At 40.1% G+C, this 15,683-nt stretch overlaps 3 protein-coding genes across 3 annotated transcripts; 1 reads left to right on the forward strand and 2 right to left on the reverse strand.

Moving 5' to 3' along the window:
- Window positions 1-1,028: 1,028 nt before the first annotated feature.
- On the reverse strand, window positions 1,029-2,623 carry lrata (lecithin retinol acyltransferase a). Its single transcript, XM_044029393.1, has 2 exons — window positions 2,066-2,623; window positions 1,029-1,474 (listed from the first exon to the last, which is right to left on the reverse strand). The coding sequence occupies exons 1-2, from the start codon at window positions 2,606-2,608 to the stop codon at window positions 1,322-1,324; spliced, it is 696 nt and encodes a 231-aa protein (XP_043885328.1). The 5' UTR covers window positions 2,609-2,623; the 3' UTR covers window positions 1,029-1,321.
- A 5,577-nt stretch (window positions 2,624-8,200) lies between these two features.
- fgg (fibrinogen gamma chain) lies at window positions 8,201-11,513 on the forward strand. Its single transcript, XM_044029391.1, has 9 exons — window positions 8,201-8,318; window positions 8,405-8,452; window positions 8,531-8,717; window positions 8,834-8,918; window positions 9,531-9,661; window positions 9,996-10,129; window positions 10,379-10,563; window positions 10,739-11,016; window positions 11,142-11,513. Exons 1-9 carry the CDS (start codon window positions 8,256-8,258, stop codon window positions 11,318-11,320), a joined length of 1,290 nt encoding a protein of 429 aa, XP_043885326.1. The 5' UTR covers window positions 8,201-8,255; the 3' UTR covers window positions 11,321-11,513.
- A 1,525-nt stretch (window positions 11,514-13,038) lies between these two features.
- LOC122771511 lies at window positions 13,039-15,663 on the reverse strand. The gene is made up of 4 exons (XM_044029126.1): window positions 15,356-15,663; window positions 14,946-15,039; window positions 14,518-14,603; window positions 13,039-14,408 (listed from the first exon to the last, which is right to left on the reverse strand). The coding sequence occupies exons 1-4, from the start codon at window positions 15,546-15,548 to the stop codon at window positions 13,369-13,371; spliced, it is 1,413 nt and encodes a 470-aa protein (XP_043885061.1). The 5' UTR covers window positions 15,549-15,663; the 3' UTR covers window positions 13,039-13,368.
- Between the last annotated feature and the right edge of the window lie 20 nt (window positions 15,664-15,683).

The raw sequence follows: 15,683 nt of genomic DNA on the forward strand, positions 1-15,683 counted from the left end.
GAGCAACCACACAAATAATGCACCTTTGTTTTTCAGGGATTAGACCAATCTGCAACTGCTTGGATTTGACTCATGATTATTCAGCACTTTCTTGAATAGTAAGAAAATAAATAATTGATATAGTCAGAGGTATAGATTTTGAAAAAGAAGAATTAGAAGAAAAAGAAGAATTAGTAGTATGATGACACTACTTGGCATTTTTTTAATGTGGATTATATCTTTTGTAGTATATGATATTTATACTACAAAAGACCATGGACCATAGAAATGTTGCCGCCAAATATGATGTGTCACAAGAATCTAACTCCCATTTTGAAGCCTCCGGAATCATGATTTCACTGGCGCCATGTTGATGGAAGTTCAGAGGCGTCACCTGCAACCAGGTGATACCAATCACTCTCAAATATGTTCCACATTTAATCATAAATTCTCCTCTCAATGGGAGCATCATTTTGTAAAACTGAAATGATGTGTTGTTGAAGAAGACCATTTACTCATCAAGATGATATTTACTGACATTATCAATCAAATTAAAAGTTGGTTCATTTCCCCATAAACTTCCATTCACTCACCATTCCACTCCAGCGGTCACTTGCCCATTCGAAGCAATTCCTTATATTTCTACTTCCACACTGGTGTCATTGGAAGAACCAGAAGAATACATCCACTTTTTGTTATATGGTCTCGACCTAATCTCCTAATATCAACGTTAATTTAGGCTTCTCTTTCAAGAGAAGAGTCTCTCAAGAGACTCTTGTGTAATCTAATTTATATAAAAACACAATAAAAAAACAAGTCTTAAATACAAATCAGATTCCTGTTTCAAAAAGGAGGACAAATAAATCTAGACTTGAACAAAACTAAAGCATTCCAAAGTCGTCTTGGCCAGAGCAGAATTTCCATTACAGCATAATGAGTCTTTCTCAAAGGCCTCATCTCATCTCCACTGCTTATTGTTGCAACATCATTGTCTGCTTCGACTGCAAAATGACGGCGCCAACACACTAATACACACTAATACACACAAATAAAAATAAGATGTTTATTATACAGTTTTTCATATTTACAGCATTCCAGTATATTAAGTAAACTACAAAAAAAGACCTGCTTTATACATTAAGATACTCACAGTGACTCAGAGATTGAATGCATTTCACATTTCTATAAGTCAAATAAAAGCCACAAAACATTCACCATAGTCTACACATTTCTATGCAAATCATGTCATTAAAGAGACTTTTAAAGGCACCACATGAAACAAGTGCAAGGTTGTCCAGTCCTGCTTGATGGATAAAAGTTCTGTTCTTTTGCTGAGACGTCTCTAACCGGCCATCCACAGAGTGAAGGGGATGAGAATTGTGGGCAATGTAGTTGAAGCAGCCATACCGAAAGAGATAATGGAGATGATTCCCAGCAGTCCTGTCACAATGACGCTCCGCTGGTCTCTGATGATCGATTTCAGACACTCGCAGAACTGTGAGGAAGAAAGATAGGAAATCAATTATGATACATTTCAATCAGATGAAAGTTCTGGCTGCAGGAAATGTGGCCTTGAAGGTGAAGGAACATTGTTAAACTGCCGTCATAAATCAGTGTGCAGTGTTAAACCCAGTTCACTCAGCGTTAGGCTTGGTAAAGACATTTCCACATGAACTCTGGTTTACTGTGCTTTACTGCAGAGGAAGTCATGAAGTCTTTGTAATGTTATTTCTATGTCAGCACAACTTGTGTCAGGATTGTAGTGACTTACTAAACACATTTAAAGTTATGGACCTGTATGATACAGATAATCACCTTTTTAAAAACATTTATTATTGCATTGTTTGTATTCTTTACTCATGTGTTGCATGTTCCTATTTCATTATTCATATTACTGCACTAAACTAGTTTATCAAAGTGATAACAGCTGATTGATTTTTTTTTATTTGGTTCTGTTATTTGATCTCTTTGTAACCTTATTAGTGCAAGAAATATATTAATTTAACAAACTCCATAGTCCAAATGTAACTATGATGACAGTCAGTCAGTCAGTGAGAGACTGAGGACGCGTTGGCCTCATCTTTACCTTCTCAGTTTGGCGGCTGGCTGCGTGTCCATATCTGCAGTGAGTCACGAAGTGTTCGCAGTTATTCCACAGCAGACTGTACGGGACCGCTCCGATCAGCTTCTCCGCTCTCTTGGCGACGTCTTCGTTGGGCAGCGCCCGCGCTTTCATCGTCTGATCCGTGCTGTTCACCAGGACGTTGCAGCCGTACGCAAAATCGTCCAGCGTGTCCACGCGCACCGTGGCGCACCTGTACACGCAGCCCAGGACCAGCCTCTGGTTCGTTATGACGGAGGAGATGAGTTTCTTGTCGCCTGTGAGCACGGGGAGGATGTCGGGTATCAGATGAGCCACTTTGTTGTCACCCAGGTAAATACCGTAGTGCGTAAAAAGGGTTCTTGCGACTTCGAGCAGGTCTCCTCTCTGCGGTGCAGCGCGCTGTGCGGGCCGCTGCTGCGCCCCCTGCGCCCCCTGCCCCTCTCCGTCCAACCAGCTGGAATCAAAAAGTTTGAAGTTGGAGAGGAGGGAGAGTTTCTCCACCAGGAACGTGAGCAGCTGCAGCATCCTGAGGCGCTTTCAAGGGGAATGTGCGCGAGTGCGTGAGAGGAATGAGCTTTTTATTCTCAGTGGCACGAGGAGGAGAAACAGCGTGAGGCCACGAGTGACCTTTCGCACGTGGGCTTTTTTACTACCATCACAGCTTTAGTATTTTGCGGATCTTTTCCCACTGCGGTGTTGTGCAGTGCACACATGTGCAGGGGTATAGTCTCCATTAATCCACTCTCTAATGCAGCACAGAAAGGAAGAGAATTAGCTGTAGAGAGTTAAGTTTAAATCCTTTAATATAGTTATACTGTAAGTCATTCATTCAAGTGTATAAAGCACTTTATCTCCATGGTTCTCAAACTGTGGTATGTGTACCACCAGGGGTACGTGAGGTTCTACTGTACTGTAAAACCGTGAGGGTCACGAGGGGCACTGGTGCCAATCTCAGCTGACATAGGGTGATAGGCGGAGTCGACCATGGACAGATTGCCACTGCATCACAGGGCCACATAATTAGAAAAATTAGACAACTATAAATGCAAGAAGAGACAAACAACAATTCACTCTCACACCTATGGTCAATTTAGAGTGTCCAATTTAGCTAATCCCCAAATCTGCATGTTTTTGGACTGTGGGAGAAAACCTACAAGGAGGACATGAAAGCTTTATGCGAAAAGGGTCGCGACCCCAGGTAATTAGAGTAACTGTATCTTTTGCTCCATCTTAATCTAACTTCACTATACCAATGTGTGAAGTATACGTGAGGAAGAGGAGGAGGATGATTTGAGTAAATTATCTTATTGGGCATAAGTCCTGTGAATATTCGCTCTCTGACTTAACTCGGTCTATTTACACCACTGTATTTTAACTTTGGTGATAATATGTTACTTTGAGAGCACAGTTGGTACTTGGTACTACTTTCACTGATGCTTATCCTCCTCACAAACCTGGCAACACCAAATGACTTATAGCTCACCAGTAAACTGTCACCAAAGCGATTCATTATTCACAAAATGTCCCATTCTAAGATAGGAGACATCACAAAGAATACACACCACAGCAAACAGTCAAGAAGGAAAACAATCACTGAGTAAATCACACATTTAAGACCATTAGGAAAATGCAGCATTGCCTCATTTACTGTATATTAAAATGCCATGTTTCTTACACAGCAGCAGTAGACTATAGCTTTAGCAGTATAATGAGCTGCATTGTTCAGTCTTCATTTTAACTGAGACACAAATCACACTGACAATAATGAGACATTTGTAAGAATTGAGACAATATTTGAACTTAGAAAGCTCTTATTGTATCTAAAAGAAAAATACCCTTCATGTGTATTTTATGTTTTTATAGAAAATGGATTTCTACATAATTTAGCATTTTAATTTTTGAACAGTGGTGGAAGAAACATTCAGAAAAATGAATCATAAAATAATCAATCAATAGAACAGGTAAATCAAAATTGAGCTTTAGTTTTGATCTATTATTATCTATTTACTATTATTATTATTATTATTATTATTATTATTGTTGTTGTTGACTTTATTCAAAACACAAAAATGTCCATAGCACATGTAAAAAAAAAAACCCACAGGAAACAGGATATAATTTAAAATAAAAAACATCAGCCACTGTCACCTACACAGACAGGAGCAGCAGTGTCTTCACAGTGTGGATGTAAACCTGATCAACCTAAACTCAGACTGAGTTAAGACCCGAGTAATACAATTTTCTGCAGTTTTCTTCCTTCACATAAAAGTATAGATGTCATTTCTTACTGCTGTATACAGCAACACTGAAAAACACCTGACTGACTGACTACAGTCTCATCCCATCATTCAGAATACTTTATTAATCCTAAAGGGTCAGAATATAAGCTTCATTAAGTGTCTGCATGTTACCTTTTTTCTAAGAATGCAACAAAGACGAGTGTCATGAATTTGTTGTGCTTTCTTTTTCGACTTGCAATTTTACTTTAAAGCTGATTAACCGTGTTGTTGTTGTTTTTTTTTTTGCTCACAAAGGCCAGTCTGTTCTGCGTCTTCATCAGCCCTGAGCAACAGGCTGTGCTGACCTGCAGTTTCTCAGAGGCACCTTATGACGAGAGAAAAACAACATGATTTTAACCAGATTACCATAATCCTATAGGCTTCGATTTCACGCTCATTTGAAATCCAAAATGCCATCAGAGACACTTCAGCCTTTTTCAACTTGCATTTGTTGACCTAAATTCTGACTGACAGACATTATGGATCCCACAGCTGGGAAACAGCAGTACAGTGTCAGGTATTTAACAAAATATAGAGATGAAATACAAGATGAAAATATTAGAAACATACTCCTCTTGAAATAAAGAACATCAAATTTAATAAATATAAAAGTATTTGCCCACACCTGTTAGGTCTAATTTAGGTGTTTCAATCAGGCTTTGGGTTCGGCCCCTTATCTCCAATGAAGGACAATCTTAACACTTCAGCAAACCAAGACATTTTGGACAATGCCATGCTTCAAACTTTGTGGCAGCAGTTTGAGGAAGACACTTTTTTATTCCATGACTGTGTCCCAGTGCAAAAAAGCAAGGACTATAAAGACCTGGTTTGACTTTGAGTTTTGGTGTGGAAGAACTTGACTGACCTGACCTCAACCTCACCGAGCACCTTTGGGATGAACTGGAACAGAGATTGTGAGCCAGGTCTTCTCGTCCAACATCAGTGCCTGACCTCATAAATGCTCTACAGAATGAATGAATGAATGAATGAATGAATGAATGAATGGACACACATTCCCATAGAAACACTTCAAAACCCTTGAGCAAAGTCTTTAAAGAAGAGTGGAAGCTGATATAGCTGCAAATGGGGGAACCAACTCCAAATTAAAGTACTGCATATGTATCTGAATATGTCATTACAGTCCTTGTTAGTGTAATAGTCAGGCGTCTGAATACTTTTGGGACTTCCCAGATATACAAAGAATACGCAATAACATTTGCATTGTTTTCCACAAGCCTGGGTGAACTTGTGGCTGAAATGATTTGCATATTTACATTAATCGTGCACAGTAAAGGTCTAGCATTCACTATCTGAAATCAATCTGAAACTATCTGAAAAGCCGACCAAGCAATAAAAGTGATGATCACAATTTGACCTGGAACAACTCAAGGTATTAAATATAGCAGTGGAACAACCAAAGCAAAAAAGGCGACACGTGCATTAAGAAAGACAAGTCAAATGTATTTAATAGTAGAGCAAAGAATGAACACATGAACTCAGATGGATCTCTAAGCATTACATTGATAACTTCAGCGGATAAGTTAAGTTGCTTAGAAACACCACAGCATGATATGATAGAGTAATATCTCTGTAAGAATATTACTTTAAATGTGTCCAACAACGTTTTAGCCTCAGTGAATGTTCTTCCCTGTGTCACACCATGTTCAGCTGAGTCGACTTAACGTCTGTGACCACAGGTTGAACCCTGAGTTGGCGTTGCAACAAACCTTTGCCCTGTGTCGGGGGGAGATTTACACTATGGTCAAATGGCTCCAGACTTATAGTTGTGGCCGACAGGGGACCCTAACAAGACTCTTTAAATTTAATTCCTGGTCAGGAAACCTGTGAACCTGCCGTGAAATTTAAGAACCCAACTCCTCAAGACATAATGATTTCAAGAAAAGAAAAACAATCTCGCACCACATTCCCGTGCCTTTCTTTACAGCGTCAATAATTATAATAATGTCAGTAGTTGTGCTTTCTACTGCTTATGCTGTTTTGTATTCTGGTGAAGAATAGACGTACAAGTGTTAGGCTGGCATCAGTGCCACATTAAGAAGAACAACAGCCCGTCTCAACATCCTGGACACAGTGTGCAAAAGGAGTGTCCATGTCTTTGTGGCCCTTAGAGACAGAAAGAGACACTTTCCATCTGGTGTATCTACACAAAGAGGCCAGTTCAGCAAAAGTTCAGCACTGTTTAGGTTCATGTCCCTTTGCGGTTCATTCTCAGGTCAGCAAGGCTTTTATACCCACTCTGGGCCATTTTCTCTCCTCCACGTTATAAATCTAGGTCACACAGCGGTAGTTATGGTAAGATTTATCATCCAATGTCAACACGAGGCCGTGTTATTAAACTTTATTTTTCCCCATGTATCTGGACTGGTTGTTTTGATGTAATAAAAAGAGGCGTGTACTCCATGTGCAACCTAAAGAATATCCACTGTGTGACCAATATCACCCACTGCATCAGTGTTACACCCTGCAAAACGTTGACCTGACAAGATCGCGGAGTTAAGTGATTTCAGCTCACTCCCACCAAGCAGTGGTGGAAAACCCTGCGTGTAATTTATAATGTTAAAGTAGTTTATCTTTAACCTCAACATCCACATCTGGTACAGGAGTAACTGTGACTCCACACAAGCACAGATGCTTGAAACTGGGGCCATGTGTGAATTCAAACATGACAGCGATGATAAAGTGACGGCCCTCATGCAATGGTCTCGTCGTTCTAATGTGCAACCTTTATCTCTCTGAGAATGTTTGTAACTCGTCTGCCTCTGTTTGGACTTTGTAAACAAAAAGGATGTAACATTATTTGTGACCTGCCTCCTTGACAGAGCAAAATGATCAGTTCTGTGTGTACAGCAACAATGCAGGGACAAGCACGGACAAGAAGCCTTTATCCCGTCAGACCGGTGAAAGACAGTAGAATTCACTTCTGAAACCTTTTGTGGGCACTTCTTTGTATTTACCTTCATAATCTAACCTGTTTGCAGCTTTCTGGAAACAGGAAGTGCTTTCTTGACACTTCCTGTGTGCAGCACGGGCTCTAAACACTGCTTTACTGAGGAGAGTCACATGGAGCTGACGGGTTTAATCATTTGACGACGTGTAACAGACATTTGTTTACATTTAAAAGTGACGCAGCACAACTCGACGACTACAGACACACAGTTTGTGTAAAAGTATCTACATTTGTGAAAGCAATGGTCTGTAGTTTTTTTTTTTATTATAATTTACATACATTCCACACCTTTACAACTCTCTTCTTGTCAAAGCTTTTGCACCCAAAACACTGGAAGTCGTTGTGTGAAGTTGAACAGGGACTTTTTCTCTGCCATAGATAGACAGATAGATGGATAGATGGATGGATAGATAGATAGATAGATAGATAGATAGATATCATATTGATTGGTATTTATTTATCTCTTTTCCTGACAGAAATAGACTTTCATTTAGCCTATCTCAGCTAAAGATATTTAATATTTTCTTAGTGTTAATCCTGCATGTGTTAATGTTTTACATTTACATGCACAATAACATTATTTCTTCACTGAATGACTCATTGTGTCTGATCTTTATCATGAGACGAAAAAGAACGATAAATAAAGCGTGGCTCAAGCTGAGTCATCGTTGGCTGTGCCATCATTACAAACACTGAGTTTGGTACAAATATCATGTTTCAACCAAGTCAAAAGTGGGAAGTGAGCGCACACAGGTTTGGACATATGAGTCACAACTTTGTCCCCACACACAGAGAAGGTTATGTTTGCGTATGACCTCCTTATCAAACTCTGAACTGATGACCTTGTTCAGATAAATATCCCACAGGAGTCAAATCACTCCTCATTCTCCAAGAGGACAAGACCACATCTGGTGGCTGAAGCAACATGGCCCCATCACTTCTCACAACAGCAGGCGGGCTTCTGTTACTGTTCTCCATCTCATCTGCAGTGAGTCACTAAATGTACACCTCTTCTTACCGATGCAGTTTTCTCCAGCAACGAAAACTCTAAACCCATTTGTCTTTGTCCCGCAGCAATCCAGAGGAGACAACATCTTAACATGCACCAAAACCGATGCCTTCGTAAGTGGACGGTCATAAACCGCAACGTGTGATGTTTCTGTTGTGTGCAATCACTGAGCACAAAATGTCTGCTCACAGGGAAAATACTGTCCTACGACATGTGGAGTGACTGATTACCTTCTGAAGTATCTGCCAGGAGTAGAGGAGGATTTGGAGACTTTGCAAAGTGAGCTGGACAAAATTTCCAATTTGACCCAGGGGACAGACGAGACAATAGTCTACATGAAAGATTCTACCGCTTCAGCTCAAAAGAGTGGACCGCAAGGTAATAAAACAAAAATCATGGTTGTTATTTGTTCTTTGTGATCAATTTGACTTATTGTTTAGTATTAACCAAACTGATCGGTTGATTGAAACGGCGAAAGTGTCTTTTCTTTTCAGACACAAATTTCAAAAGGTCGTCGAGTATGCTGGACGATGTCCTTCACTTTGAAAAGACCATCATTTCACAAGAGCAACAAATGTAGTAAGTCAACATTTGCGCTCAAATGATGCAAGAACGTAATTTTGTCAATACCTGTGTGTATGTCCTGTGTAATTTCTTTTTTGGTATTTCAACTTAAAGTTACTCTTCATAACTGGCGTGAATTTACAGTGAAGAATAAACATCATCGTCAATCATGACGTACTGTTATAGAGACATTATGTGGAGTAAATTAAAATTATTTCTCTTTTTCCTGACAATCGATGCTTGTTTTTCCATGCAAGGTTAAGGTCATTTTGATCTAATCAAATAATAGAGGTATAATGAAGTAAGATTATGAATGAATAGGCTAGTCATGTCAAATAAAAAAGGAATCAGCGCACACTGATGCAATACTTGTAATAGAGTATAGAACTTCTGTGTCCTCCCACGCCTTCAGATCAACATGTGCCAACCTGTTCGCCCACACAGTTTGGACTTTAGACTCAGGGATTTAATGATAAAACATCATTTACAGCCTCATCTCCATTTTTTTTATTCAATTTGCAAAATGTATTTTTTATGCGGTGCTCTGATTAGTGCTCCACTGTGGGAAAAATTGGAAACATGTATTACTTAGGATCCAGCTCACGCTTGTTTCCGTCTTCTTTCCAGTGACCTCGGGGAAATAATTTCGTCTAACGAGAGGAGGATGGCGGACTTGAAGCAGCTCGCCATCCAGCTGCAGCAGAAATGCAGCGAGCCTTGCAAAGACACAGTTGAAATCCAACCCACCACAGGATCAGGTAAAAAGAAAAGATAGAAGAAATAAATAAATAAATAAATATATTCAACTATGACCTTTAGGCCGGTACCATTTCACAAGACGTTTCTCAATCGTGTTTCATGTGAACATTTGTCCTTGTTCAGTGTTTAGTCAAACACTAAAGTCAATACGGCGCATCGCAGCAAAGTAAACAAATTTATAGACTTCATTTGTTCTGACCTCGTTTCACAGAATTTGGTCAAACTTATTTAAAACACAATTCCGGGCTATAACAACTGTAATTTCGTCGTCTTTTTTTCCAAAGTGTAAAAGCTTATTTTGCTTTAGTACTACTCTTCTTCTTTTTTCACCAGACTGTCAGGACGTTGCAAACAAAGGTGCCACCACCAGCGGCCTTTACTACGTGAAGCCAGCTCAGGCCACTGAACCGTTCCTGGTCTACTGTGAAATTGACAGCTTTGGACGTGGATTCACAATTATACAGAGGGTATGCAACATGAATCACTGCCTCGCCGATGTCTTCGTGCGGCACTGGATGACAGCAATTTAACACTTCTGTTGTTAAATAAACAACTGATATTGCAAATTATGATACAAAAATCAGAGCGGGTGAAGGGACTGAACCGTTTCCTATGAAAGAAAACCGCTGTCCTCTTAACTGCAATCGTAACCGCACAGATCATGCAGTCCCTCAGTGAACATGGTGTTCATTCTGATCATGTTTATGTGTCCACAGAGACGCGACGGCAGCGTGGACTTCAACAAGGACTGGACCCAGTACAAGGAGGGATTTGGTTATCTCTCCCCAGACGACACTACCGAGTTCTGGCTCGGCAACGAGAAGATCCACCAGCTGACAACTAATTCGCCCATCCCGACTGTGCTGAGGATCGAGCTTGTTGACTGGGAAGGCAACAAAAGGTACACACACACACACACTCACATGCGCTGAAGATAACAGATTACATAAGAGACCAGCAAAGGCACTCACTCACAAGGCAAACATGACCTTAGTTTGAGGCTCCACTTAAAGGATAAATGCTGACACAGCAGACATTATCAAAAACACAAAATCCACCATTGCCCTTTTCTGCAGACATGCAGACTACCACACGTTCAAACTGGGATCAGAGGCCGACAAGTACCGGCTGACCTATGGCTACTTCTTAAGCGGCGATGCAGGAGATGCTTTTGACGGCTTTGACTTTGGCGATGACCCCAGCGACAAGTTCTACACGTCACACAACGGCATGCAGTTCAGCACCTTCGACAGGGACAATGACAAGTACGATGGCAACTGTGCTCGGCAGGATGGCTCTGGCTGGTGGATGAACAGATGTCATGCTGCACATTTGAACGGCAAATACTACACGGGTGAGACCACGCGGCCAGACTTGTGCCGTTTTAAGGGCAAAGACAAATTTGCCGTTCAACCCTAACCGTGCAAATGTATGTGTTGTAATGGTCTGTGTGTTTTTTTTTGTTTTTTTTAAATCCAGGTGGTAGGTACACAGAAAAGGATGCAGGTGAATTTGGTTACGACAACGGCATCATCTGGGTGACGTGGCACAACCGCTGGTACTCTCTGAAAGAAACCACCATGAAGATCATTCCACTGACCCGCTTCATATCAAACGATGGACAACAGACGGGTGTGAAACAGTTTGGTGGACTATAAAAGTAAAAGCACGATCAAAAGTAGACGTGTTTGTGGTCAGTGCTTGTGTCCAGCACAGACACCTTGAGACCTTAGGGTCCTCCATGTGAGGGTGTTTCTCCATGTAATATTTGCATGTCTGTAGCTGTGCACTGATGTTTTCCTTCTCCAGTGTTGTTTTGGGCACTAAATAAATGTCCTGTTCTTCACCAAATAATGTCTTTTCCTTACTTTACTGCGCAGTCTTTGAACTCATCACCATCCACTGATAACAAAGTTGTTGTTGTTGTTTTTTTAATTAACCTGAACCGAGACACCTGGCATAAGAAAGTGAGCACATGAAAACTGCACGTGTGTCGTTGCGACTCATCCCTGAAATAAAATCTCTCTCTTTTTTTCCATTTGTGCATAAGAGGACCACTGTAACACTGACACAACACCACAAATCATTGTGTCACTGGTTTCTAATAGATAACACACATCCACACTCACACCATCCATCCATTTTCTACCACTTTATCCTCCACCGGAGGGTCGCAGGCATTGCTGTGCCAATCTCAGCTGACATAGGGCGATAGGCGGGATACAGCTGGGCCACATATAGAGAAAACCAACCATTTGCCAGGAGTAGACGACTATTTGGACCACTCACTCTCACACCTACAGTCAATTTTAGAGTGTCCAAATTACCTAATCCCAATATTTCATGTTTTTGGACTGTGGGAGGAAACCTACGCACATTCAAACTCCATGCAGAAAGGCCCTTGTTCCAACCGGGGTCTTTTTGCTGCAAAGACAAGAGTGCTAACCACTACTTCACACTCACTCATGTCATCCATTTGATTATAAATGAACAGCTTTGTGATAAAATAGCAATTTAGCTCCACAGAGAATATTTTAAATGTGCATGGTTTAATTGGAATTTATTTGCATTAGAGTGTTTAAAAATACTCCACTATAAATTTAGAAAGTATGTCATTTCAAACACTACTATTCATAGTTTCTACATTCATGAAAAACTGTTCATTCATTGGATTGGTTTTATTTTACTTTGTAAATGATCAAGATTATCAGTATTAGATAACATCAGGTTTTTGTTGAACCCAGTCTCTTAGTTTCAGCTGCAGTAGTTGATGTTTGGTCTGAATGCAGAAACCATAGTAACATGTTCTGTATTCCACACAACAGGAAACATCACTGTTACCATGTTATTTTATCAATGATCTTATCAGAACATGTATGCTTGCATTTTAAAGTACTTTTTAATGCATTTGGCTCATTGTAGATGGTTGTGCCAAAAAGGTAAATGCCCTTGTGGCCTAAAATTGTCAACTACCCCCCTGATTATGTTCACTGGAACCAAAGGACTGTTTGGTTCCAGTCTGATTGTGCCACAGTATGGCAACCCACTCACATCCCTCCGACTGGCTAAACATTTTTTTTTTGGTATCTGGAATTGAAGGATTGAGAAACTGTGTTGTTTCAGTGTATTTTGTTTGACAAACATAGCCTGTTACACAGAGGCAGAGAAACCAAACTTTGCCCCGGGCAGTTCAAATTGCCATGAAGAGCAAAGTCAGAATCGTTGCTATGCTAAGAAAACAAAGTTGGAGTGAAACATATTTATTTCCTCTTTAATTGCACTGCCAGGATTTGTCTCGTTCATGTCTTTTGTCTCTCATACTGCTACTAATGTTATTCTTTTTTTTAATACAACGTTATTGGTATAATCACAAAAAAACAAAAATAACATAACATATGAAACACATAAAAAAAGTAGTCTCACATAGAGGTTTTTTAATTAGTAGAAATGCAATAATATTATGTTGAGGTTTAAGTCCAGATCAGACATTTTCTGCTGGAGACTTAACCAAAGGCACAACATGTCTTCATTTCAGCAGTGTTACAATGAAACATGGCCCTTCCACACAGCCACAGCAAGCCTGCCAAAACTGCAGACGACCAGATTTCGGAAAGATGATTAACTGCATGATTTCATGAATGATGATATTTCACATACATGACTTGTAAAATCATAAATCAGTCATAAGTCATTTCAATGACTTCACTTACTTGGAACCTGTTCCTTTAGGAACAACACTTTTACAGAGGTTAGTTAGTGCAGCACACACAGTCACTACTTCATCTAGCATATCAACTTGAGACACTGGGATTACAGTTTGCAAAATTTTAAAACTCTTCCACCTTCCTATCACTCGCTCTATATGTATCCTAACACAGGCCAGTTGTCTGGATGTGTCTACTTCCTGTGCAGAGAGTTGTTTTTTCCCTTTAGTGAAATGAGGGATACGAAGGGTTGCACCATAAGCAACTAGCTCATCACGTACTAAAAGTCCCCTATCAGCTAATACGTCATCCATAGGCTCCAACAGTTCCAGGAAACCAGACTCTCTTGTAATCTGTTTATCTGATACCCGGCCATCCCACCCTGGAGACACAAATGAAATGGCCCCAGCAGGTGTGGTGGCAATCAAATACTTAATGGTATTGCTGTGTTTATAATTGGACCTACTTTGGGCTCTTGCAGTGAGATTACTAGGTCTAGCTATAAAGATTTCCTCACAGTCTATAATGCAGCGACATCTTTTAAAGTTTCGCCTGAATGCTCTGGGCATATTTTTAATTATCGCTCCTTTGTTTGGCCATTTTATTAGTGGCTTGAGGACCACTGACATAACAGATATCCAGCATCGATAAATATGAGATACAGTGCTATTTGCTACATTAAATCTATATGCCAGGTCAAGGTTGCTGAGGCCCAACCTTAATTTCATTAAGACCATTAAAAGTTGGTCCTCTAATGGAAGGCTATGATGACTTATCTCACTGCTTAGTTTTTTAATGAGCCATTCAAAGATGATAGAGGTCAGTCCAGTGAAATACACTAATTGTCTAACGCTAGACTTCACATTACTGTATGTTAACTTGGATTGGTATAACTTGTGCTTTAATGAGTCATTCTCACTGCGCAGCTTAACACATTCCTGCTGTAGGTTATTGTAATCTTCCTGAAGTTGACGATGTGTCAAGCGAAGGTCGTCGTATTCACTCCTTGACACCGTTGGTGGGAGGTCTTCATCAGCTTGAACTTGAACAAAGACAAACAGACATTCACTGAAAAGTGATCATCACTGATGTTTGCAACTTGTGGCACTACAGGAAATAAATTCCAGCTCTGTGACGGATGTAATTCATACCAGGATTTTGTTTAATTTCTTCAATGGAAGAATCAGGTTGCACTACAGGGATGTACATCTCTGTTCTCGTTCTTTTCCTGTGATATCTAGATGAAAAGAAAAGAAACAATTAAACTGTGACAGCATTTAGCCAAATCATCCACTAGGTGGTAATTATTAACTTATACACTAAACAATTGGCAAAAACACCATTAAGGTCTGAAGCATGTGTCTCATGAAGTTAGAGCTGAAAGAATTAATCGATTAATTGATTATTAGTCGATTATGAAAATAATCGTTAGTTGCAGCTCTACATGCAGTGGCAGACAGTATAATGTAATGTGAACGGATTAAAACAAGATGCACACTTAAATGGAAGCTTGCTCTTGGAGAAGACAAGGCTGAGAAGCATTTTAAATCCCCCTACTTGTCTTAATTTGTAGGCTTACCTCTCCATTTTTGTGTCATGGTTCTCGTTTTGTTTTGTGTATGTAAACAAAGACGGCACAAAGTCAGCACTGCTCGAGTCATCTGATGCCTTCCCTGCAAAGACAAGAAAATATTTGTTTTGCTAATTTACTGCTGCATCAATGGAAGTACTAAGACTAGTCTATGCAACAAGTCACAAATGTCAGAGAATTTAAGTGACTTATAGTCCTAAAAATTAATGTCATTTTGGATAATTCACTTAGTTAAAAGGGAACGTTTCAGCACACTATGATACAAGCTAGCTATGTCCAAGACCACAACATAACTTGGCAGTCATATACAGTACATATGTGCATTGACACACATGTTTCTGTGAAATCCAGGCTTTTCGGTGTAATCTAACAGAAAGAGCTGATAAATGATAACTTACCTGAAATGAAGTGAGTACTACAAACACGAGCCTCTTTGACTGCAGTAGCATCACCCCAGTCTTCTCTTTTCAATGCTTGGAGCCACAGACGGCGTCTATTTTTTTGAAAAGGATGAGATCCTGTAGGGATTCGGAAGAACTTGACACCAGTGCTGGTTCTACTTCCACAGCCAACTACGCTACAAGTAGGCATTTTATGTGTTGGACTGCTGGCTTGATATAAGTTAATGGTACGAGTATGTGTTTTCTGACCCCAAACTGCGCGTTTCTGTAAAGGAGCTCTCGAAAGGGTCTAATCACAGCATTTCTGTTTGGTCTTCCTCGCCGC

Source organism: Solea senegalensis, linkage group LG6 (assembly GCF_019176455.1).
Source record: "Solea senegalensis isolate Sse05_10M linkage group LG6, IFAPA_SoseM_1, whole genome shotgun sequence".
Classification (NCBI taxonomy): domain Eukaryota; kingdom Metazoa; phylum Chordata; class Actinopteri; order Pleuronectiformes; family Soleidae; genus Solea; species Solea senegalensis.